The sequence below is a fragment of the Anolis carolinensis genome, chromosome 1 (genome assembly GCF_035594765.1).
Source record: "Anolis carolinensis isolate JA03-04 chromosome 1, rAnoCar3.1.pri, whole genome shotgun sequence".
Classification (NCBI taxonomy): Eukaryota; Metazoa; Chordata; class Lepidosauria; order Squamata; family Dactyloidae; genus Anolis; species Anolis carolinensis.
Genome location: NC_085841.1, coordinates 51,045,955 through 51,070,573, shown reverse-complemented (window position 1 = coordinate 51,070,573; position 24,619 = coordinate 51,045,955). Strand labels below are relative to the sequence as shown.

At 42.2% G+C, this 24,619-nt stretch overlaps 1 protein-coding gene across 1 annotated transcript in view; it reads left to right on the top strand.

Annotated features, from left to right (window-relative positions):
- birc6 (baculoviral IAP repeat containing 6) overlaps positions 1-24,619 on the top strand; it is a 212,235-nt gene that overhangs the window by 103,789 nt on the left and 83,827 nt on the right. The window contains 8 exon segments of the mRNA XM_008125474.3: positions 1,730-2,009; positions 5,340-5,596; positions 7,024-7,132; positions 8,779-9,000; positions 11,702-12,482; positions 14,727-14,870; positions 23,198-23,327; positions 24,012-24,143. Coding sequence (XP_008123681.2) covers positions 1,730-2,009; positions 5,340-5,596; positions 7,024-7,132; positions 8,779-9,000; positions 11,702-12,482; positions 14,727-14,870; positions 23,198-23,327; positions 24,012-24,143 — 2,055 coding nt within the window.

The following is a 24,619-nucleotide window of genomic DNA, read 5'->3' as shown; positions in this document are numbered from 1 at the left end:
AAGAAGGCATTGTTTCTTTTGGGATGTTAGGTAAAATCACTGAAGTTTGGTCCAGATTCATCATTGGCTGGGTTCAGTGCTGTCTGGATAAGGGTGAACTATAGCTCCTAGATTCCCAGGGCAATCACCCCCAAACCAAGCCTATATGCACATGTTGGGTCTGTGTGCCAAGTTTGGTCCAGATATGACATCAGCTGGGTTCAGTGCTTTGTGAATGCAGGTGAACTATAACTCCCAAAATTAAGGTCCATTCCCACAAACCCCTGAAGTATGTTCAGTTGGTATGGGGCTTCTCTGTGCCAAGTTTGGCCTCAGTCCATTGTCGGTGGGGGTCACAGTATCAGTGAAGGTACTGCAAGTCCCATTATCCGTGGCAAGTTTGGTCCAGATCTATAGATGGTTTGGTTCACAGTGCTCTGTGGATGTAGGTCAAGAACAACTCTTGTAAATCATGGTGACTTCTCCCCAAACCCCTTGTTCAGTTGCTAATCAATTTCTCTGTTAACTGTGTGCCATGGGAAATGGTAGGAAAGGGTTGAGGTAGAGGCAGTGGGCAAGGTCACGCAAATTAAGGAACCCTGGGATGTCCATTCTGGAAGAAAAACAGAACATCTAGGATAAAATTGTCCCCACATGAAAGCCTTCACTTGGGTGGAGGGCAGAATTGTGTTTGTGGAGAACATGTTCATGACGCTCACTATAACCTGCATGTCAGTGGAGGGAGAACCATTGTTGTCTCCTGCTCAGTGGAAATTATAGCTTGTTTGTGGAGATAGAAGGCTGTCTGTGTAAATGGACACCTCCTCCACATACACACATACACATTTTTCACTTTTATGATATGTATCAATAGATTATCACCACATTTTTTTGCGGGAAACATGGCCACCTCACTGCTGATGTCTAAATAATTTATAAATTTTTAAAAAAACATTTGTTCCAGATTCTTAGAGCAGTCTAAACATATATTCCCCCATTTTAAAAACAGACTATTTCTTTTCACTTCCTGCTTCCTTTTTTGTTAAGTAGTTACTGATTCATTTATAGGACCTGTTCTCTTATGATGAAAGTAAATAAAGTAGATGAGATAATACTAGAATTCAAAGCTACTATTTGAAGATGAATGTTGGGAAATTCAGAATAAATAAAATGTAGTATTTTATACAGCGTATATAAGTCATGTTCATGTATAAATCATTTTATATCCCTGTTCCCTTATTCGTATGTCTCTCTCTCTCTCGAGTTTTTAATTAAGTGTTCATGTGGCCCGCCCTGGTTTTTATTGTTTTCTCTGATTTGTGTTGTAATGTATATGATTATTTTTGGCACTGTTATATTGTGTTATGATATGTTGTTTTATTTTGTTATATTGTATGGTGTCTGGGCATGGCCCCATGTAAGCCACCCCGAGTCCCCATTGGGGAGATGGTGGCGGGGTATAAATAAAGTATTATTATTATTATTATTATTATTATTATTATTATTATTATTATTATTATTATAAATCAAGAGCAGGCTTTGAGACCAGAATTAGAGATTTGATGTGACATATGGATAAGTTTATGGTCATTACATAGAGAAAGGTTCAGTGACTAATTCTTCTAAGTTGTGACAATGTGCTTTCACTGCTTTATGCATTGAATGCATTTCATTATTTTCTGTTGTCTTTAAATTATAATTAAATTATAACCTGCATCTAGGTCATAGTTCTGTGTTTGTGTCTCTACAGCGTGCCCTTCCTCAGTGTCTGTTGAAATAAGTGCAGATGGTGTGAACATGTTACCATTGTCTACACCTGTTATCACAAGTGGTCTTACCTACATAAAAATACAACTTATAAAAGCTGAAGTTGCCTCAGCTGTTTGTCTTCGCCTTCATCGCCCACGAGATGCCAGCACATTAGGTCTCTCTCAGATTAAACTTCTCGGGCTTACTGCCTTTGGCAACACTTCATCTGCAACAGTCAATAATCCATTCCTTCCTTCTGAAGATCAGGTATCCAAAACAAGGTATGTATTCTCAGTAGATACAAGTGAATTAGCAGGTGTTTTCATTTTTATTCTCCATGTTGTAAATCAAAAGTTCAAAGTTTTTAGCCTATGAAAGGGGAGGATTATTTTTATCCCAAGGACTTCATTACATTGTGACTGTCAACAGGGCCAAAGACGTGGATACACTCCTGAAGATCTCATTCGTGTTGAGACAAATAGGTTTGAAAAAAGCTTCCCAGTTGACAGTAGAGTAATCTATGTGAAGATCATTAGGAACCACATTTTTTCCAGCTGCAACTTCCAAAAGATAATCTTTTCTTTTTTTCCTCCCCACTGTGGTAGCCAGACTTGGGAAAAAAACTTTTCATTTGATGTTTTAGGTGTAATTGCTTTACACAAGAAAGGGAGCAGTAAAGCAGAAAAACTTGAATAGCGTTTTGGGCTGAATTTGATCTGTTAACCATCTATGTTCTAAATTGCTGTTAATAGCCATAGAAAAATATCCCAGTGACTTGTGTAGATGGCCATGTTTTGTCCCTGAATTGAAGTATAAAGTTCACCTTGACAGATTTCATTTGAAAACAGATGACATCCCCAATGACTAGAAGGGGAAATCAACCAAAGTCTATAATTTTTTATATTTTGAAAGACTTATATGACGTATTAAACATAATAATATTTTCCAAGGAAATGAAGTCTGCCAAATATACAACACTTCAGTGCAATAGATTTTGTACTAAGTTTTCATAGATTATGGGGGGTGTTATTTTACAAATTTGATGTTGTTCCCTGTGGTTATTTTCTGGAAAAGGATATTTAGCAGAAATGAACCTAGTTTTGGGATAAGTGAGTGGGCATGTTGCTCTTACTAGCAATGACCAAGTCCTCTTATACACATTACCATATATGCCCTTTGGCAGCACTACTGCTGTAGCTACATGCTTCAATTTGCTTAAAATCTGATCCTGCTTTATTAGGTACCCAATAGATATTCCTTTCCAGTTCTTACATCTCACATACCAAGAATAAATACCGTATATACTTGAGTATAAGCTGAGTTTTTCAGCACTTTTTAGGGCTGAAAAGGCCCCCTCGGCTTATACCTGAGTGAGAATCCTGGCGGCTTATATTCAGGTCGACTTATATTTGGGTCAGCTTATACTCAAACATATAGGTAATCAGAGTTGAACAGTCTTATCTTATTAAAGTCTTATTATTATCTTAAATTACAGTTTTATGTAAATATTCAAAAGCATTTAACCTACTGATGCCTCAATTAATGTAATTTTTTGATATCTATTTTTATTTTCAAAATTTACCAGTAGCTTCTGCATTTCCCACCCTCATCTTGTACTCGAGTTAATAAGTTTTCCCTATTTTTGTGGTAAAATTACAAAAACTACAGGAAAGGAGATTCCACCTGAACATCAGGAAAAACTTCCTGACTGTGAGGGCTGTTCGGCAGTGGAACTCTCCCCCCCGGACTGTGATGGAGGCTCCTTCTTTGGAGGCTTTTAAACAGAGGCTGGATGGCCATCTGTCGGGGGTGCTTTGAATGCGATTTCCTGCTTCTTGGCAGGGGGTTGGACTGGATGGCCCATGAGGTCTCTTCCAACTCTACTATTCTATGATTCTATGATTCTAATTAGGTGCCTCAGGTTATATTCGGGTCAGCTTATACTTGAGTATATACGGTAAACTTGTAATTATTTTTCTTTCATTTACACAGGAATATCTTACTCAGGTCACTTCCAAAATATAGCAGGCCAGACAGAGTCTGAGCTTTGAAAATACAATGTTTTTTTTTTGTTTGGTTTTTTGGTAATAGTTTTTATTTATTTCATGTGAATATAGTACATTGAAAGTGGGAGAACAATAATAAGAGATGGTAGGAAGTAGCGAGGAGAGAGAGAAAAAGATGGGGGATGGCGAGCGGGGGGAAAAGAAAAAAAAGAAAAAAAATAAAAAGAAAAAAAATACAGTTGTGCTATTGATTGTGGTTTGACTTCCCATCTTGGCTTCGGAAGTTCTTTTTTTGTTATCTTAAAGTTTCTTTAGTCTCCTTCTGTTTAGATCAATTTTTATATATGGGACAGGTCTATCATAAGGTTTGTTCTTCTCTTGCTCATGAATTTTATGAAGCATGTCCAGTCGGTTTTATTTTTCCCTTCTCTTTTGTGTTAAGCTGTCCATTTGAATTATATCCCATATTTTAATTAGCCATTTCTCTGTGGTTGGAATTCTTTTCCCCTTCCACACTTTTGCTAATATAAGTCTGGCTGCTGTACTTATGTGAAAGAAGATTCTATCTTCATTTTTGTTAAATTTTGGGTTTGTAAAGTCTAATTGATACATTTCTGGTTCTAATTTGAATTTAGTGCCTATAATTTCTTGTGTTTGCCTTCCAATAGTTTTTTATTTTCTCACAGGTCCACCATTGGTGGTAAAATGTCCCTATTTTTTCCCACATTTCCAGCATAGGTTGGAGTTCTTTTTGTTGATTTTTGCTAGTTTTTCGGGAGTTATAGTACCACCTATATTGCATTTTATATCAATTTTCTTTAATATCGATGGCCGCTGTATATTTTAATCTTTTCTTCCAGATTTCTTCCCAGTATTCCAAGTTTAAATTATGACCTATATCTTTGTCCCACTTTATCATAGTTTCCTTAATTTGTTCCTCTTCTGTTGCCCAAATAAGTAATTGTTGGTAAAGTATTTTTATTAATTTTTTTATCTTTTTGCATTATAGTTTCCCATATTCCCGAATCTTGATTAAAACCCCTTTTTGCATCTTCTTTATAGCACGCTTGTATTTGATAGTATTGATACCATGAGATTTGTTTGTGTTTTTGTTTGATTTCTAATTGTGTTTTTATTGTAAATATATTATTCTTTTTTAATATTTGCTGGTACGTTAACCAATTTTCTTTGCTAAATTCCCCGTTGTGCTTAGCTTCAATCGGGGATATCCAAATACAATGTTAATCTGTATTTTTTAAAGTTGTGTTTATTCTCCTTACTTGTACAGGTGTCATAAATTTAAGCATAAAAGTTCCTTAATTCGTATTTATCTCATGTTGTGATAGAGCAGTGGTTCTCAACCTGTGGGTTCCCAGGTGTTTTGGCCTACAACTCCTAGAAATCCCACCTATTTTACCAGATGTTGGGATTTCTGGGAGTTGAAGGCCAAAACATTTGGGGACCCACAGGCTGAGAACTACTGTGATAGAGGCTGTGTTTTTGGCCCTTACCATTTTAAGAATCAACATTACAAAGCTTAATGGTTTGCATTAAAGTCAAGAAGGACTTATTTTCTCCAGATTAATTTTTTTCTTATTTTTTCAGCATTGGATGGTTAAGGTTGTTGCATCATTGCCTCACTCACATCAGTGATTTGGAAGGAATGATGGCTAGCGCTGCAGCTCCCACTGCCAATCTGTTGCAGACATGTGCTGCTCTCCTGATGTCTCCATACTGTGGCATGCATTCTCCAAACATTGAAGCAGTGCTTGTAAAAATTGGGCTTCAGTCAACCAGAATAGGCCTAAAACTAATAGACATTCTCTTAAGAAATTGTTCTGCATCTGGAAGTGACCCTACAGGTAATGGTGTTTTCATGTTTCACAAGGCGTATCATTGCCTTCCTTCTGTCCTAAACCTTGTCATCTTCTAGAGAAGAAGTATCATAGACTCGCTGTGCAGAGTGTGTTAAGCATGTCTATTGGTGACAGAGAACATTTTCAGATATCTGATTCATGATTTACACTCCCAGTTCCTTGGCCTAATGAGTGGAATGGATTAGCTCATGCTGTGATTTGTCAAATAATCTTAGGCCAAAATATGTTAAGGGCAACCTTAACATAGGGCAACCCTACAGGAGATTCATAGGATTGCAGCACCCCAATAACTTCCATTCATCATTATAATTTAGATTAATTTAAGTAGGCGCCGGAGAAGATTCTTTCAGGTAGTGCTTTAACATTAGAAATAAGGTCCTATGCCCTGCATTCTTGGGGATTGCTCTTCTGCGTCTACCAAAGAATGAGGCATTGGTAACTTACTATGAAAGCTCACTCTACTAAGCTGCGGAGGAGCAATCCATGTGCAGCCAGTCAAAGATTGAATGGTTTATTACCAACATTGTAATGATGTTTCCTCTCCAAACCACATACTTGTTGATTGGACCTGCTTATCTTTGCGATTGTCTCCTCCCCTACCAACCCACGTGGGCCTTAAGATCTGCCGGGGAGACCCTTCTCTCGCTTCCGCCTTCGTCTCAAGCGGGACTGGTGGAGACGACAGAGAGAACCTTGTCTGTGGCCCCTTGGCTCTGGAACTCTCTCCCCAGGGAGATCAGACTGGCAACTACCCTGTCCACCTTTCGAAAAGACCTAAAGACGTGAATATTCTAGTGTGCTTTTGAGTAAGCAGTCCCACCAGATACTCAGCCTGCTTACATCTCATTATCAGTTATTGCATTTTATCACTGTTCCTTATGCTTTATGGTTTAAGTGTTTACTGAGATTGCTCCTCTGCCCTTATTTTTGATCGCCCTTATACCTCCTAGGAGCCCTATTCAGAGTTCTATACAATTTTACCCTCTGAATATTTAGTTAGTATTATTGTCCTGGTTTTAATTCTCTTGATGTGTTTTATTTTATGTAGTTATAATGTTTTTAATTGATTGTCCTGTATTTTAACTTGTGTTGTTGGGCTTGTCCCTATGTGAGCCGCCCCGAGTCCCTTTGGGGAGATACAAAAATAATGTTATTATTATTATTGCTCCTTTATACCTTAAAGCAGTGGTTCTCAACCTGTGGGTCCCCAGTGTTTTGGCCTACAACTCCCAGAAATCCCAGCCAGTTTACCAGCTGTAACGATTTATGGGAGTTGAATGCCAAAACATCTGGGGACCTACAACTTGAGAACTTAAAGAAAGTTACAAGTCTTCAGGACATTGCGAACCATTTTGGGGGACATTGCTTAAGTATCCTTAATAGAAACATTTATTTTTCTTTTCTACAAGAAGACTTGAATAGTCCTTTACTTTTTGGAAGACTAAATGGCCTGTCATCGGATTCCACAATTGATATTCTGTATCAACTTGGGACAACCCAAGACCCTGGAACAAAAGATAGGTAAGTGGTTTATTTTACTTTCAACACACACACACACACACACACACACACACTTTCAAAATCCAGGGTGAATAGATTACAGTGAATAAAGTGTGTTCCCCAGAGGCACCATAAGTGGATTCTGTGTGATCCATTTTTATTTATGTAATTTGTTGCATATTTGAACACTAGTATATATTTTCTTTTCTGAGGGTTTGTTTTTATGAGCATGAACTTTCGAAGGGAGATTGGTAAATAGAGTATTGTTTGACTTGGGGCTAGTAACATCTCAAGAATCCACCATGTTGAGGAAGGACCTAAAATCTGAGGTATCATCTTTGTGTGTCCCCTAGAGGGATATGGCCATGCAATCTCTGAATGAGGGGGATTAAAAATGTGATTGTAAGAGATTTGACAGAACTATATTCTTGTAATGTGTTATGAATTGGAGGAGTGATTGGAAGGGCTTTGGTTCATTTAGGAAGAAGGTGAAAACTTGTAATGTTGTTTTATTGTTAAATATTTTGTAAAATTCAATAAAGACGTGTTTTTTTTTTTAAAAAAAAAAAAGAAAGTGAGGGGTAACAGATAAACAAAAGCCACTGTATTTGGACAAGTGATACTGAAGTAACTTTTCACCTATTTAAGAGATTTCTGGACTGCTTTTTCATTTGCATATACTGGTAGTTTTCCTATACAGCCCGGGGCTGTGGCGCAGACGGGAGAGCAATGAGTCACTGACCAGGAGGTCATAAGTTCGAGGCCTGCTCGGAGCTATGTTTGTTTGTCTTTGTCCTTTGTTAAAAAGGCATTGAATGTTCGCCTAATATGTGTAATGTGAGCCCTGAGTCCCCTTCGGGGTGAGAAGGGCGGAATATAAATGATGTAAATAAATAATACAGCTAGAGGAATTTGAATTTATCTTCTTCAGTGTTTTTCCCACGTGATGGCGGGTTCTGCTTTACTGTTTTATTGGCCATTTCACCCAGTTGTGTGCCTGGTCACTCAAAATATAAATATATTCAGAACTTCTGAGGTCCCTCTTTAACTTAAGAGTAACACCACTAAAAATCTACTCACAGTTAAGCAGTTACTTTAAAAAAATATTTATGCTTATGACTTTCAGTTGCAAGGTCTGTTCATTAGGCCTGCTAGTAAATATTTCATTTTCTATGTCCGATATACATTGATTCCAGCCTTCTGAAATCAGCTTTACCTAAATTAATGACCAATCTACTTCCAGTAAATGGGTGCTATCTGGAGATTTTCAGATTTATCAGTCTCTTGATTATTTTATTTATACTCTTTTCCCCAAATTGATGCTCATGATTTCTTACATAATATTAAAACAGAAATAAGGCAACATACAAAAAGTTGTAATTCAAACAGTATTAAACCATCAACTAAAGTAAAATAATTTAAAAGATTTAAACTATTTGAAACAAAGAATAAAAGCAGTAACATTTAAAAACTCTTTTCTTATAAAACGAATCAGTTCACCAATGCCAGGCAATTCTGGAGATGTGTGTGTGCGTAGCATACATCTTGATTGTTATTTACCAGTTTGCACTGAAGTTACATTTTAAAAAGTGATAAATGAAATGATCTACAATTGTTAGTAGAGGTTTCCTTTGTTTTTACTTATTTAATATTTGTCCATCTTCTAGAATTCAAGCACTGTTGAAGTGGGTCAGTGATTCAGCAAAAGTAGCTGCTATGAAGAAGAGTGGACGAATTAACTACATCTGTCCAAACAGCTCAACCAGAGAATATGGTCTTCTGATGCCATCTCCTTCCCATTTGCACTGTGTAGCAGCAATTTTATGGCATAGCTATGAGTTGCTTGTAGAGTATGATTTGCCAGCATTGCTGAACAGAGAGCTCTTTGAGTAAGTAGCTAAATCAAGCATTTGTACCCGGTGTAGCTGTCACAATTATATTACCTCTAAACTTTAGTAAAACAAAGTAGTGGGTCACAGATCTTTTTCACTATAATTTAATGGGTGATAGCATTGTTGGAGTGCATCAAACTGCTTTGATGTATTACACTAGACTTTAAAATGAATTTCTTAAAGGTTATGAGTTCTGTTGATCAGACCATTTCTACATGTGCCTTTCTACATGACATTTCTCACACCAAATACATTTTATATGAATTAGGTTCACAGATGCTCAATAAAATGGCTGTTGGTTGTAAATGATTATCAGACATAACAAGTAGAGTCTCTACTTCATGTTTCATATAGTACAAGTTTGCTACTTGTTTGGCCAATGCCAGTTCCAAAATGTTGGCTTTTGAATGCTTCTGTTTGTACCTCTCTGGAGATAATTTCAAGCATTGAAATATGGAAGTTTTCATGATGGTTTTACAGTTTTTAATTATATAGTTAAGAGTGGCAGAAATTCTGGATCCAGTAGTTCTAAAATAGATCCTTTTAACTTCAAATGTACTATTTTCATTTTTTTTTCAAATTTTCAGCTATCAATTCTACAACTGTTCTGATTCATAATGAACCTGACTTTTGTTACATATGGCTCTGGTTTAAAGAGGATTTTGCATCAGGGATTTACATAGTTATTTGGTACAGATTTTAAGAGATTTTACAGACCTACAATCTTAGGTTACTGGTTTAATTTTGATCATTCTTTGATACTTTCAAGACATCAACTACTGAGTTTCTAAAGGCTGTTCTCAAAGTTCCTAGTGATATTTTCCCTCAATTGGTTTTCATGCCTACTTTTCCTTAGCAAGCCTCAATGTCTTGGTTACATAGGCCCATAAAAGAGATGTGATGAGTACAAATGCAAAAGGGGCAAAGAGGCATCTAGCTATTTAGTTTTTATTTGGCTTTGATTTCCTCTCTCCAAATTATGAACAAGATAGGTTCTGTAGGTTTGTTCTTAAGTTGCATTTGTATGTAAGTTGGAACAGGCAATTTTTTAAGTGTAACTCCAGCCAAAGATAGAGACCAATCTCCTTGTTATGCCATCTTTACAAAGTTCTGGAGAAGATTATTTTGCATAGAATTATGGGAAAAGTAGATCCATGTATGATTCCACAGCAAGCTGGCTTAAGGAAAGGCAAAAGCTGTACATCACAAGTGTTGAACCTGACTCAGCACATAGAAGATGGGTTTGAAAGGCAGCAGATTACAGGAGCTGGCTTCATAGACCTGTCAGCAGCTATGACACTGTAAATTATTGCCTTCTCTTGAGAAAAAATTATAATATCACAAAGGACTATCATCTCACCTGCTTCATAGGAAATCTGCTACAAAACAGGAGCTTTTTTGTTGATTTCCAGGGCCAGAGAACCAGAAGAACAACCTGCCTCAGGGGAGCGTGCTTGCTCCATCAGTGTTTAACATCTACACAAATGACGAGCCATTGCCAGAAAGCACAGAGTTTCCCCTGTGCTGACAGTCATGCCATCACTGATGGAAATAACATCGTACGAAAGCTGACTGGTACAACCTAGGGATCACAACCAGACACAGTGGAAACATCTGCCCTTGCGCTTTCCTAGTCCGCTGCTGAATATGCATGCCCAGTACATCCCACCACGTTAAAACAGTGGACGTGGCTCTTAAGGTCAAAGGACATTTAATATAATGCCAAGTTGTTTTTTTTAAAAAAAATGTGTTTTCAGATACATTACAACTTGTAATAATAATAATAATAATAATAACTTTATTTTTATACCCCGCCCCATCTCCCCGAAGGGACTCGGGGCGGCTTACATGGGGCCTCTTGTACCCTCATTCACTTCTGGTACGATAAAATAAATAAATAAATAAGCCAAAGATAGATAGATAGATAGATAGATAGATAGATAGATAGATAGATAGATAGATAGATAGATAGATTTGGATAGCATAGGGAAGAATTAACAGTCCTGTGGTGCTTGTTTTGTTGTCTGTGCCCCTATTCAGAGATTTTACCTCACTTTCTGTCCCTGTAATTAATTGGGTTTTGAAACATTGGTCTGTTGTAGAAACAAGGATTAGTGCTAAAGCTTCAGTGGAGACATCTTTTCCCCATGATAACTCTTTCAGAAGTGATTTCCTTTACAAGGGGTAGTTTCATCTCACTTCCTGTTTCTTCCCCCGTTCTTAACTATGAGTTGTATTACATTGAATATTTGTAACTGTACTTGCTTCTAGTGAAGTCTTCAGAATTCTTGACAGGCTCTCTCTTACATATGCCTACTTTACATATGAAAAGACACTGTAGTAATACTATATTCTAGTTCAGATTTTATGTGCTTTATTTTATAAGGAGCTTAAACTTAATACAAGTTGGTCTGATGAATAATGCTTTCTTCAGGACAGTATTATCTCTACTATTAATGTAATCCCTCCCCATGTTTCTGAGCATATAAAAGGATACTTTGGTGTGTATTACAGCTAAAATTGTTTAAATAAGGACAACTAAAACGTTGATGACTTACCCCCCTTTTGTTCTTCAATAATTATCAGAAGCAAGGTTTGCTTGGTACCTGTGACTTCACAGATCGTGACTGAACATCATGTTTATTGTTTTGCTTCTCTACGACACAGTACATACTAATTATATATTTTTCCTCCTTAGGTCTCTCTTTAATTGGTCTATGTCTCTTCCCTGCAATATGGTTTTGAAAAAAGCTGTTGACAGTCTTCTTTGTTCAATGTGTCACATTCATCCAAATTATTTTTCCTTACTCATGGGCTGGATGGGTATTACTCCTCCCCCTGTGCAGCAACACAGACTGTCTATGACTGATGACAGCAAAAAGCAGGACCTTAGTTCATCTTTAACGGATGACTCTAAAAATGCACAAGCACCTCTTGCACTAACAGAGTCTCACTTGGCCACCCTTTCTGCCTCATCACAATCCCCTGAAGCTATTAAACAGCTGTTGGACTCAGGTTTGCCCTCTCTTTTGGTGAGAAGCCTTGCAAGTTTTTGCTTTAACCATACCTCTGCCTATGACTTCAATGCTCAGTCAACAGATAATTCTCAAGATAGACTCAGAAGACACCATGTTCCACAGCACTTTAATAAAATGCCAATCACAGCGGACTTAGTTGCTCCTGTTCTCAGGTTTTTGACTGAAGTTGGGAACAGCAATCTAATGAAGGATTGGTTGGGTGGCTCTGAAGTCAACCCACTGTGGACAGCACTTTTATTTCTCCTCTGCCATTCTGGTGCTACATCTGGAGGTCATGGTGTGGCAGCAGCACAGCAAAATAGCGCTAAGCCTACTTTACTTTCTTCGGCTTCAGGAGCAGGACTGACCACTCAACAAAGGACTGCAATAGAAAATGCTACTGTTGCTTTCTTCTTACAGTGTATCTCTTGCCATCCTAATAACCAGAGGCTAATGGCACAGGTAAGTGAATGTGAATGATACTGATTAAAATGTTGATTTAGTTGGATTTGAAAAACTTCCATGGTGTTTCTGGATTGGCGATTTTCTTTAGATATCAAGATTTTATTTTCTGGTGCCTGTGATGATAGTAGAACTAAGTATCAATCTTACAAGGTCTTTGATATGGGAGGGTTTCATCTACTGTATTTCAATTCTAAGATGCATTTCCTCCCTATATAAACATAACTAAAAATGGGGTGCATCTTACAATCATAGGTATGGTTGTATTTTTGTTTGTGGTGGTATTGAAATTAGGGTGCGTCTCACAATCAATGGCATCTTGCAATTGAAGAAATACAATATCTTGAACTTGTTAGAATCAACACAAGCCTCGTAGCAGTCTTATGAAGAGCTGTTCTGTATGGTAACCATAACATCGTAAAGTCACTTACAGTACAAATTAGCTCTGTTCTATGGAGTTTACAACATAGAAACACTGTCTGATGCTGTGAGAAGACTGCTACCTCATGAACCCGTCTGTTGTTAATGATCATGGAGAAATGCTTCCCTTTTAATTGGAATGTTTAGGTTGATACAGGAGGCCTAGCACTTTTTTCTTCTTCAGTGGCTTTGTCCCTTCTGGTACCGTTTTACTTCTGATACTCAGCTCAACTTTCTGACATTGTACAAAAGAAGCATTTTGCACGTAAATGTTATTCCGGTTGGGCAGGCATTGAAAGAGAATGTTTTAATTTTATTCTGATTTTAAAATATGTTAAATTATAGTTTTCTACAATATTTTTGGTGTCTTATGGAGTTTCTCAAGAAGCTTGTATAAGCTTCTGAAAAATATCTGAGGTACAAGTGGGATAGAATAAAGATTCCTCCAGTTAATAACAAATGTTTATCCAGGACTTTTAAAGCTTCAGGTGGAGAAGTAAGGAGGGAAGATGCTTTTTCAAAACTGTTGCCACCCACCCCCTTTGGTCTACATCTGTTTCGGAAATAGTAAACGGAATATTGGATTGTAAGGAAAGTGTACATCATTCAGTAGTGCCTTCCAGCTATCTTCAATTTCTACAAGTCACTCAGCATGATTGTAGAGTATGAGTAATGTGATTTTGTTCTGGTGGTGTCACTATTTTATGCAAAGTTGGTAGTGTTGCCCCATATATTGCATCTTTATACTACCTTGAACAAGACAAGCCAGAAACTGATTAAATGTTCACAAGCCAAGTTGATTTGCAGCCTACAAGAAAGAATATCATACACAGGGCTCCAGTATGGTGCAATCTGTTCTCTCTATATTTTCTGCTCACAGTTGAGAAAGAATGGACAGACAGAACAGGTGGGGGCCAAATGCACTGGCACCTAAAAATTGGCCCAAATCACCCAGAATTTCCAGGATTTTAGAGACTATATTTCAGATCTTGAGAGTCAAATCAGATTTGCCAATTTTTAGAGTGGAAGCTAACATTTTCCTGCTATTTTTTGCTTGGGAGAAATTTAGTTTGTGGGAAGAATTGTGGGATTTGATAAGCATTGTTGGGAGGTTGGGAAGTAATTGTGATCTATGAATCAGACTTTCATCACTCTGAGATAGATGATTGTGAGCTTTCAAACAGATAACATACAAGGCGCTAATTGCTTGGTCTAGACTTAAGCTTATATGTATAAACATATATAGAGGCCTAGTTTCTTAAACTTTTTGCTGTTACAAATGTTTGATTTGACTATTTCTACTTTTATTTAGACTATAATTTGGTACTGTGAACTTTTGACAGCTTTCTCAAACTCATCTAGATAATAAGATTCATGTGCAGGAGAAAGGGCATATATATTGTTCAAGCTGTGTTCACTCCACTGGCACTATTGAATATAACGCAGTAACTGCATAGGTGTCAGTCATCTTCATGCTGGAGCCCCCGGTGGCACAGTGGATTAAACCCTTGTGCCGGCAGGATGGCTGACTTGAAGGTTGGGTTGCTGACCTCAAGATTGCCGGTTGGAATCCAACCTGGGGAGAGCGTGGATGAGCTCACTGTATCAGCTCCAGCTCCTTGTGCAGGGACATGAGAGAAGCCTCCAACAAGGATGGTAAAAACATCAAAAGCATCCGGGTGTCCCCTAGGCAACGTTCTTGCAGACAGCCAGTTTGCTCACACCAGAAGCGACTTGCAGTTTCTCAAGTTATTCCTGACACAGAAAAAAAAAATCTTCATGCTATAATAATTACATTTGAAATTTTCTTCATTCTTCTTGTAGGTTTTGTGTGAACTCTTTCACTCTTCTCCTCAACGAAGCAATCTCCCCACAGCTGGAAATATTTCAGGGTTTATTAGAAGACTTTTTTTGCAGTTGATGCTAGAGGATGAAAAAGTGACAATGTTCCTTCAATCACCTTGTCCAGTAAGCAGCCATTCTTTCTGCTTTGCATGTTCTGAACACTGGGATAATATCTTTAACTATGCATTTAAAGCTGGTTCATTATTTGTTAATGTTTCCCCTGTAAAACAGGTATCTAAATATATGCACTGTTTTTTCCAACCTCAGTTGTATAAGTCGGTGGAAATCATGCAGCTCTCCCTATATTGGACTGAACTACCAGTATTCTTCAACGTTAGCTGCATGTTACAACGTTACAATGAATGTTCGTTCCAGTGGATACCATTTTAGAATGATATCCACTGGGATTTAGCTCAAGAAACCAAAATCAGTGTATGCTCAAGTCCCATTATATACAATGGCATAGCAAAATGTCATTATATAAAATGGTGGACAACTCAAACAATTGTCAGAGGTAGCCTGATGATTTCTGAAACGGCGGGAGGTAACAGTAAGGGATGACTACTAGAGATGTGCACGAAAATTTTTCCTTCGTGCTGTCATTTTGCTTTAGTTTTCCTCTTGTTTCGGCCCCGTAACAATAAGCAATAAGAGGGCTGCTTTCCCATTACAGCTGATGTGTTCCAATGGATGTTAATAATAATATTAATATAAGTAACTGTGTTCACTCCACTGGCACTATTTATATTAATATAAGTAGCGATAGCTACTCTGGGACTCTTAAGCTGAGTCTGGAGGACGAGTGCCTCCCCATTACATCTGATGTGAGCCAATGGGTCTTACTAATAATATTTTTTCTTCGTGTACTCTGTGAATGCACACTAATGGAGAAACTGCGCCTGTGCAGGTTCCGACGGAAACTCTTCCAAGCTGAAGTTCAAATTTTGGCGGTAACCACGCCCCCCTTCCCAAGGGGCATATAAGGCAGCCCCGGGCGCCCGCTATACAGTTCCTTTTTTTTCGTCGCAAGGTTCACTTCGGACTCTTCGCATGTCTACTACGCGTTTCAAACGCTGCACGCAGTGCACTGCTAAAATTCCTGATTCCGACGGCCACGCCAAGTGTCTCTTCTGTCTCGGCGAGGCTCATGTGGTCGGTACCTGCCGCTTCTGCCTAGCTCTCACAGCTCAGGCCAGAAAGAACAGAGCCGCTAGGCTCAGAGTGGCGCTCTACGAAAGATCTCTCGCTCCAGAACCAACTCCGTCGACGTCGGGTGCGTCGTCGTCTTCAGCTCTGAGAGCGATGTCGGCGCCAACAGCTAAGGCTCCGACAGCTAAAGCCTCCTCGGTCTCGTCCAGGGCGTCTAGAGCTTCCAGGACCGCTAAGCCCGTCAAGCCACCGTGTACCGTGACGACGGCTACCGTGTCGACCCGCTCCGAAAAGGTGGGGCCTTCCTCGACGTCGAGTTCTCTCGCCTCGGTAACCTCGGTCCGCTCTCGTATCGGCTCCCCTCCGTCCTCCTCTGCAATCAAAATAGCCTTTAAGAGGGCTCACGAGGAGTCTCGTCGAGCGCAATCTGACTCAGCCGTGGTTCCTCCAACACCAGGCAAATCCTTGAGGGTTGCGTCTAAGCAACCACCGACAAAAAAACGGCTGACTCAGCGCTCCTCTTCTTCGGCTTCCTCGAAAAGGGACCCGCCGTCTTCCTCGGCAACCTCCTCGAGAAGGTCTTCGCCGATTGTGCCGGCCCAGAGGCCTAGAGATGTCTCTCAATCCCCTTTGCAGCCCCTATCTCAGCTGCAGGACTCACCCCACCACTCCACCCAAACGGTGGTCAGGGTGCCAGTACCGGAGCCTCTTGCACCGCTTCACTCATCATGCCAACAGCTCTTCCCTCCAACCTCGACACCGGAGCGTGGCAGACAAACGGCTCGCCTGGCTCGAGCAGCCCAGGCCTCAGCCTCCAAAGACTCTCGGCTCCCGGCCGTCTCCTCCCGTGATGCCATGCCTCCCCCCGAGACTGTACTTTCTTCTCCCCCTCAGTCCCCCCAAGGGGCTGAGGAGGAAGATGTCGACATTGACCGTCCAGACTCTGTCCTCTCGGCCTCGGTGGCCTCTCTCGGCCTCGACCTCTCTCCTCCTCATGATGCGTATGAGGCGGACCCGCCTTCACCTACTGACAGTATTCGTGCTTTCTCTGATCAAATGGTCAGAATGGCCGACGCCCTGGGTATGGAGATCAAGCAGACCTCCAAAGCAGTGTCTGATCCAGTTTTCAAAAGGGTGCAGGCCCAAGCTCCGCCGGCCACGCTACTCCCTTTCCTGCCTTATCTCTTGGACGTTATCCAGGCCTCCTGGAAAACCCCATCCTCCATACCTCCGACCTCGAAGAGAATCGAGACTTGGTACCGTACCGACGACGATACCCTGGAGTGGCTGAAACACCACCCCGACCCTAACTCCCTGGTTGTCAAGGCCTCCCAATCCTCAGGTCGTCAATCGAACACTCCGGCCGACAGAGAAGGGAAGCGCTTCGACGCCGTGGGTCGAAAGCTTTACTCCGGAGCCCTTTTACTTTGCTGGATGGCGAATTACGGAGCCTGCATGGGTGCCTACCAGCAGATTATTTGGGAGAAGGCACAACCCTTCTTCGCTAAACTGTTGGACGAGGACCGCTCCGTTCTTACCACCCTCCAACAGGAGGCTGACTCGCTAGCCCACCACCAAATCCAGATGGCGAAACATACCGGGGACACGGCGGGCAAGATGACTGCCCACGCGATTGCCATCCGTCGCCACGCCTGGCTGAGGTCGTCTGGTCTATCCTCATCCTCCAGGCAGGTCATTGAGAACCTCCCCTTTGACGCACTCGGACTATTTAACTCCGGTACCGATGATAAACTCAAGTCCAATCATGACTTTAAAATTCTTGCGTCCAAATGTGGCGACCAACCACAGCCAAAGCGTACCCGCTGGTTCCCTCACCGCTTCCGTCGTTTCCCGCCACAATCCTTCCGGCACCAGTCTTTCAAACGCCCCTCGGGCTCGAACAATCAAAGCCATCACCAACCCCGTCGAGGGCCTCATCCGCAAAAGCAACGGGGTCGAACCACCCCCGCTCCTCCGCAGGCTCACCGGCTGTGATGTCTCATGGGCCTTGTAGTCCCGTTCCTAGTGCTATTGTGGCAGACGAGGAGGAAAACATGGGATTTCCACCGGTTCAGTTTGAAACGGAGCCTCTCCACCTGGAGGATGTTTGTCCTCAGGAAGTTACCCAAACAAGCTTGGGGCAGAATTCTCCCCCGTTTTCCCGAAAGGACAATTATAATAGAGATAGAGGAGTCAGGGAGGCTAATCGCCGGAGTCTCAGAATCGCTGCCAAACAACTAGCTGATTAAGTCTGCTTCCCTTGGGAAATTCTAAGGAGTCATGCATCTGGACAGAGTTGGGTTTCGCTTCTTGTTCTCCAGGGAAAGTGTTCTGTTGGCGGGAAAACGACCCTATATAGGGGTTTTGCCGCAAGGGGAACCTTGCGGAGTCAATTGATCAACTTGAGAGAGAGATCGTGTGTGGACTTCGTACTCCTTGTTCCCTGCTTCCCGGATCTAGTTTCAAGTCTTGCCTTGTCTCACGTTTTGCCACGGACCTTGTTTCATGCTTCAAGTTGCCACGTTTCAAGTCTTTGATCCAACCAAGAATCAAGCTCATGATCCAGCCTTGTTGTCAAGCTTCAATGGACTAAAAGACCTTGTCATCTCCCCACACTATTGCTTGGCAAAGTGTGTGTTTCGGTTAATGGATTATAACTTTGAACTCTAATATCTTATATTGGACAATATTCTCTTGGACTATATTTGGCCTTTCCTGAAAGGTCTGCTTCTGAACTATATTCTTCACTTGTTTTTATTGACTTTATATAATTCTTTAATAAAGATATTAGAGAGAATCTGGTCTCTGCGCATGGTTATTGGTGCTCTGCAGCCTGGGTCCTGACACCGGCGTACCTGACGCCATCCTTTCTTGCCAAAGCTCCTCGTCCGCTACCGCTGTAGAACCCACGCTGCCTCGACACTCCTGTGCCTTCGCCGACCGCCTGGCCCCCTTTTACAATCAATGGGAGTCCATCACTTCAGATGCTTGGGTTCTCCGCATTGTCCAAGAGGGCTACGCCTTAGAGTTCGCAGAGCTCCCACCTACAGGTCACGTTCTTTCTTCAACTCCTTCTCCAGAAATACTAGCCGAAATCGATGCCCTCCTGGCCAAAGGCGCCATCCGTCTCTCTCCTCCCGAACTGGACCCGCAAAGTTTCTTCTCCAGGTACTTCACGGTCCCGAAGAGGGGGGGCGGGTTACGCCCCATTCTAGACTTAAGGGCCCTCAATGTCTTCATTCGTCCTTCCAAATTCAGAATGGTCTCTATTGCCTCTATTCTCCCGATGCTGCAGCAGGGAGACTACTTTGCCTCCATAGACTTACGAGACGCTTACTTCCACGTAGCGATAAGGGAGGCTCACAGACGTTTCCTCTGTTTCAAAGTCCTCGACCAAACTTATCAATTTACCGTTTTACCCTTCGGCCTAGTCACGGCTCCAAGGGTCTTTACCAAAGTTGTTGCCACCGTAGCGGCCCACTTCAGGCTACATGGCATCACGGTCTTTCCTTATCTGGACGACTGGCTTCTGGTCGGGCCCGACCCTGTCCTTCTCGAACGCCACGTCTCCTTCACACTGCGTCTCCTAAACTCTCTCGGCCTCCAACTCAATGCCGAGAAGTCACATCTCACCCCGTCCACCAAAATTCGCTTCATCGGAGCTCTCTTCGACTCCGTCACACAGACTGTCTCGTTACCGCTCGACAGATTCCTAGCTGTCCGCCACCAGATCGCTCTATGTCGATCCGCCCGGAGGGTCCGAGCCCGTGCCGTTCAAGTCCTTCTAGGCCACATGGCCTCCACGGTTCTCACGACCCCCTTCGCCAGGCTGCGTCTTCGGGTCCTACAAAGGTGGTTTATAGACACTTTCAAGCCGCTCTACCACCACAACTCGAAGTACCTGTCGATACCGTCAAACGTTCGCCGATCCCTCTCATGGTGGACGTCTCACCGAATCGTGTGCAGGGGACTTCCATTTCATCCAACCTTACCTTCAATGACTATAACCACGGACTCCTCCACCTACGCCTGGGGAGCCCACATGAACGGTCTGATGGTCCAGGATCTCTGGTCCCCATCCGAAAGGACCAACCACATAAACTTTCTCGAGCTTCTCGCCATCTTCAAAGCCCTGAAAGCTTTCTCCCGCCTCATCTGCCACAAGTCCATCCTCATTCAATCGGACAATCTAGTAGCAGTCTTCTACATCAACAAGCAGGGCGGCACGGGTTCAAGAAAGCTGATGCACCTCTCCTCCCGCCTCTGGCTTTGGTGCATAGCCCACGACATCCAAGTCTCCGCGATTCACCTTCCGGGTGCCTAGAACAACTTGGCAGATGCCCTCAGCAGGATGACATCCTCCTCCTACGAGTGGAAACTCGTCCCGAGATTCTCCACACTCTGTTCCTCGACTGGGGGCAACCTACTCTGGACCTTTTTGCCTCTCCCCAAAACGCTCAACTATCCCGCTACGGAGCGAGGCTCCCCCCGAACTCCTTTCCAGGCTGCCTGGGAGACGCTTTTCTGCTGAACTGGTCAGCAGAGATGCTTTACCTCTTTACCTCTTTCCCCCTATTCCCCTCATACCGAAAGTCCTCGAAAGACTCCTCTCGATCTCGGTCACAGCGATCCTCATAGCTCCGGCTTGGCCCCGCCAGCCATGGTACCCGGCCCTTCTTCGTCTCTCCAGGGGAACATTTCGCCCTCTGCCTCCCTCGCCGCACCTTCTCTCCAGAGAGGACGGTCAGATTCTTCACCCGGACCTTCCTTCTCTTCATCTCACTGCGTGGAGGATTCTTACCTAACCTCCCTTCCACAAAACCTCCAGGATGTTCTTCGGGCAGCCCATAAGCCGGCTACAACCAAAGCTTATACCTACAAGCTTTCTCGCTTTCATGCCTTCCTTCGTTCCCGTGATATCGACTCTTTTCCGACTTCGGTACCGGTGGTCCTCGACTTCCTCATGACTCTCGTCGAGAGAAAACTCTCTCTCGCTTCTATTAAGGCCTACCTCGCAGCCCTTTCTTGGTCTTTTCAACGCCATGGTCAGCCGTCTCTTTTCTCTCACCACCTGATCAAAACCTTTCTCCGAGGCTACAACAACATCTGCCCACCGTCGCTTCCGCCTACGCCGGGCTGGAACCTCGAACTTGTGCTCTCTCAACTCACATCTGCTCCCTTCGAACCACTGGCCTCAACCGATCTCCGCCTGCTTTCATGGAAACTAGCCTTCTTAGTGGCGATCACTTCGGCACGACGGCCATCCGAGCTTGCTGCTCTCAGGGTCGATGAGCCATATCTACGTTTCCACCACGACCGTGCTGTCCTTCGCCCGGACATTACCTTTCTCCCTAAGGCGGTGTCAGCTTTCCACCTCAATCAGGACATTGTCCTTCCAGCTTTCTTCTCTAATCCCTCCTCTCCTCTCGAGCGAAAACTTCACTTTCTCGACGTTCGCAGAGCACTCCTCTTTTACAAGGACCGCACCAGGGACATCCGTAAGACTCAGAGACTCTTTGTCGCCTATGCCCCGGACAAGTTGGGTAATCCCATCTCCTCCCAAAGGTTGTCCCATTGGATTGCTCAGGCCATTGAGTTGGCTTACGAACTGGCCAAGCGCCCTCCCCCTCCATCCATCCGTCCGAGATCGACGAGGGGCCTCTCGGCTTCGACCGCCTTCCTCAGGGGTATCCCGCCCGACTCCATTTGCAAAGCGGCAATCTGGTCGAACCCACTTACGTTTGTTTCTCACTACAGGCTAGACAACAAAGCCCTGAAAGACTCGGCCTTCGCAAGATCGGTACTCTCATCTTGCTTATCCTAACTCTCAAACGGCCTTCTTCTCCCTATACTCACCTGCAGGTGACTCTCTATACCTCTCCTTCAAGCTATGTGGCCAGTTTTTCTCCCCATACCTATACCTCCGGGGACATGTTTTTCCCCTGGTTGTGTTGGAGCGTTGTTCAGTAACACTTTATTCACCCTGATGGGTATGTCAAGTTATCTGATGTTTCCCCTCTTCCCCTGGGAGAGCGTTCATATACACTGTACTCAACTTTCGTGTTGTATTACGTTTATTCAGTATTTTTTCCTGATATGTTCCGTCTCTTTTGTTATGTTCATGCTGACATTGCACTGGTCCTTTCGGACAACTTATTGCACTGGTCTCTTGGGACTATTATCTCAATGTGTCCTGATGCACTGGTCTCTTGGGACTGTTATCTCAATGTGTCCTAATAAACTTATGTTTGGACATACACTGGTTGTCGAGTTTGCCTTGTCCCACCACCCCTGACCTTAGCGTGTCAGTCTCCATTAGTGTGCATTCACAGAGTACACGAAGAAAAAGGACAGGTTGCTTACCTGTAACCATGTTTCTTCGAGTGTACTCTGTGAATTCACACAAACCCGCCCTTCCTTCCCCTCTGGCAAACCTCTCCCTTTCTCGTTGCCTTGGCGGCGCAGGAACTGGAGAGCGGGCGCCCGGGGCTGCCTTATATGCCCCTTGGGAAGGGGGGCGTGGTTACCGCCAAAATTTGAACTTCAGCTTGGAAGAGTTTCCGTCGAAACCTGCGCAGGCGCAGTTTCTCCATTAGTGTGAATTCACAGAGTACACTCGAAGAAACATGGTTACAGGTAAGCAACCTGTCCATATATATTAATAATGATACCTACTCTGGGTCTCTAAGCTGAGTCTGGGAGAGGAGTGCCTCCCCATGACAGCTGATGTGTGCCAATGGGTGTTAATAATAATAATAATAATAATAATAATAATAATAATAATAGTAATAATAATAATAATAATAATATAACAATAGCACTCTGGGGAAGACCCAAACATTTTAAAAGTTTGTGGGCTAAAAGGGGTTGAAATGCCTTCTGTATGTGGATATTTTCACCCGTCTAGCCCAAAAACCGAGGGGGGGGGGTGTGAACCTCAGAAGCCCTCCCATTCCTGCCAATGGCACAAATATTTTCGTGTTTTTCGTTAGCCAGATGAAAATTTGTGTCGTATAGGCAGCCCATTTTCCTTAGCGGGAACCAAATACGAAAATGAGACTACACGAATGAAACTACACAAAACAATCAGCACTTCCATGCAAAAGCACAACACGAATGACTGCACATCAGCATAGTGCTCAGTGCATTGCAAATTGGATTTTTAAAAAATATTTTCAAGCCATGGTTGGTCGAATCCATGGGTGTAGAATGTGTGTTTGGCAGGGAGACCTGTAGTTTGGAACTTTTATTTGACTTTAGTTCTAAATGCATTAAATAAATTACATTTCTCTATCTTACAGTTGTACAAGGGTAGAATTAATGCTACCAGCCATGTAATTCAGCATCCAATGTATGGAGCAGGGCACAAGTTCCGCACCCTTCTCTTACCAGTCTCAACAACATTGGCAGAGGTTCTTGACCGTGTATCAGGCAAGTTGCATAAACTTTATTTTTCTTAACCTGGCCTTTCTTTGCAGTCCATAGGAGTTTAGGCATAGTTTATAATCCCAGCAGTAAAATCAAGTTTTTAAATACACATTTTTAGTTTTGGGGTCTCTGACATACTTTACTTCAGGATCAGTCAAACTGGACTTTCATAATGGAGGAGGGGGGAACATTCTTTGGATGAGGTGCTCCTTCTACATGTTTCAGTAGGCGAAAAAGATTGACCTTTTTAGAATCTGCACCATGGCAAGCAGTCCACAGAAAGGTCAGTCCTTCAATTCCCTTAAACCCCTTGTTCCACTTCTGCTCATTCCTGTTCTTCTACCTTCAAAAAGACTCTTCTATCTATTATTCCATTTATCTTGTTGATATCTATATACCTTCCCCTAATACTCCTGTGGCATCACTCGGTTGCCTATTTCTCTCGCTGTTCTAATTAGCCAGGATGAACTTAGGACTAACAGCAGGTGCTTGGCCTCAGTTTTGAAAGCAAGTTATCCACATCATCATGTTGAACAAACTGAAACTTACTTATCAAACCAGATACGTACATGCCTTGGTTACCTCCCCAGATTCTACCTCTGTTGAGCGAACATATATTCATATAATGGTGATTTATGTGACATTATTCATATGGGTTTTTATATAAAGTCGTATTTTATTTTCTAGATACACCAAGTATAACTGCAAAATTAATTAATGAACAAAAAGAAGATAAAGAAAAAAAGAACTATGAGGAAAAAGAAAAAGTTAAAGCAGAAAATGGGTTTCAGGACAATTACAGTGTTGTTGTTGCTTCTGGTATGTTAGCCCTTCTTTCATCTTAAAAAGATTGATTCTCTTTGGAATGCTATGAAGAGAAGCCAGCACTAGAATGTGGCCATCATAATTTGGGGCAAACTAATGAAAATTAGATATATTTGTGCTTGCTTGATCTTAAAATGGACAAGTCTGTGTGGGATGATGGTGTAGGGAGAAGGCAGCACCAGTACATGACCAGCATAACTTGGGGCACACTAGTGAAAAGTCTTCAGAACGTTTGAAGTCAGATTTCAATGTTAAAATAATTTGGCTAAATCCAGCATTGTGCTGGCAACCACAATTATTTCCCTATCCTTACTGTAACATTCCTGTGTCCTGTGTACTCAAAACCATCTCCGAAATGTTTTCTTAACTCTCAGAATCCATTTTTGGGTACATGAGAGACTTCAGCAGTAAGGAGGAATTGTCTCTGTTTCCTGTGAATACACACACATACACATTTTGCTGATTCAGCC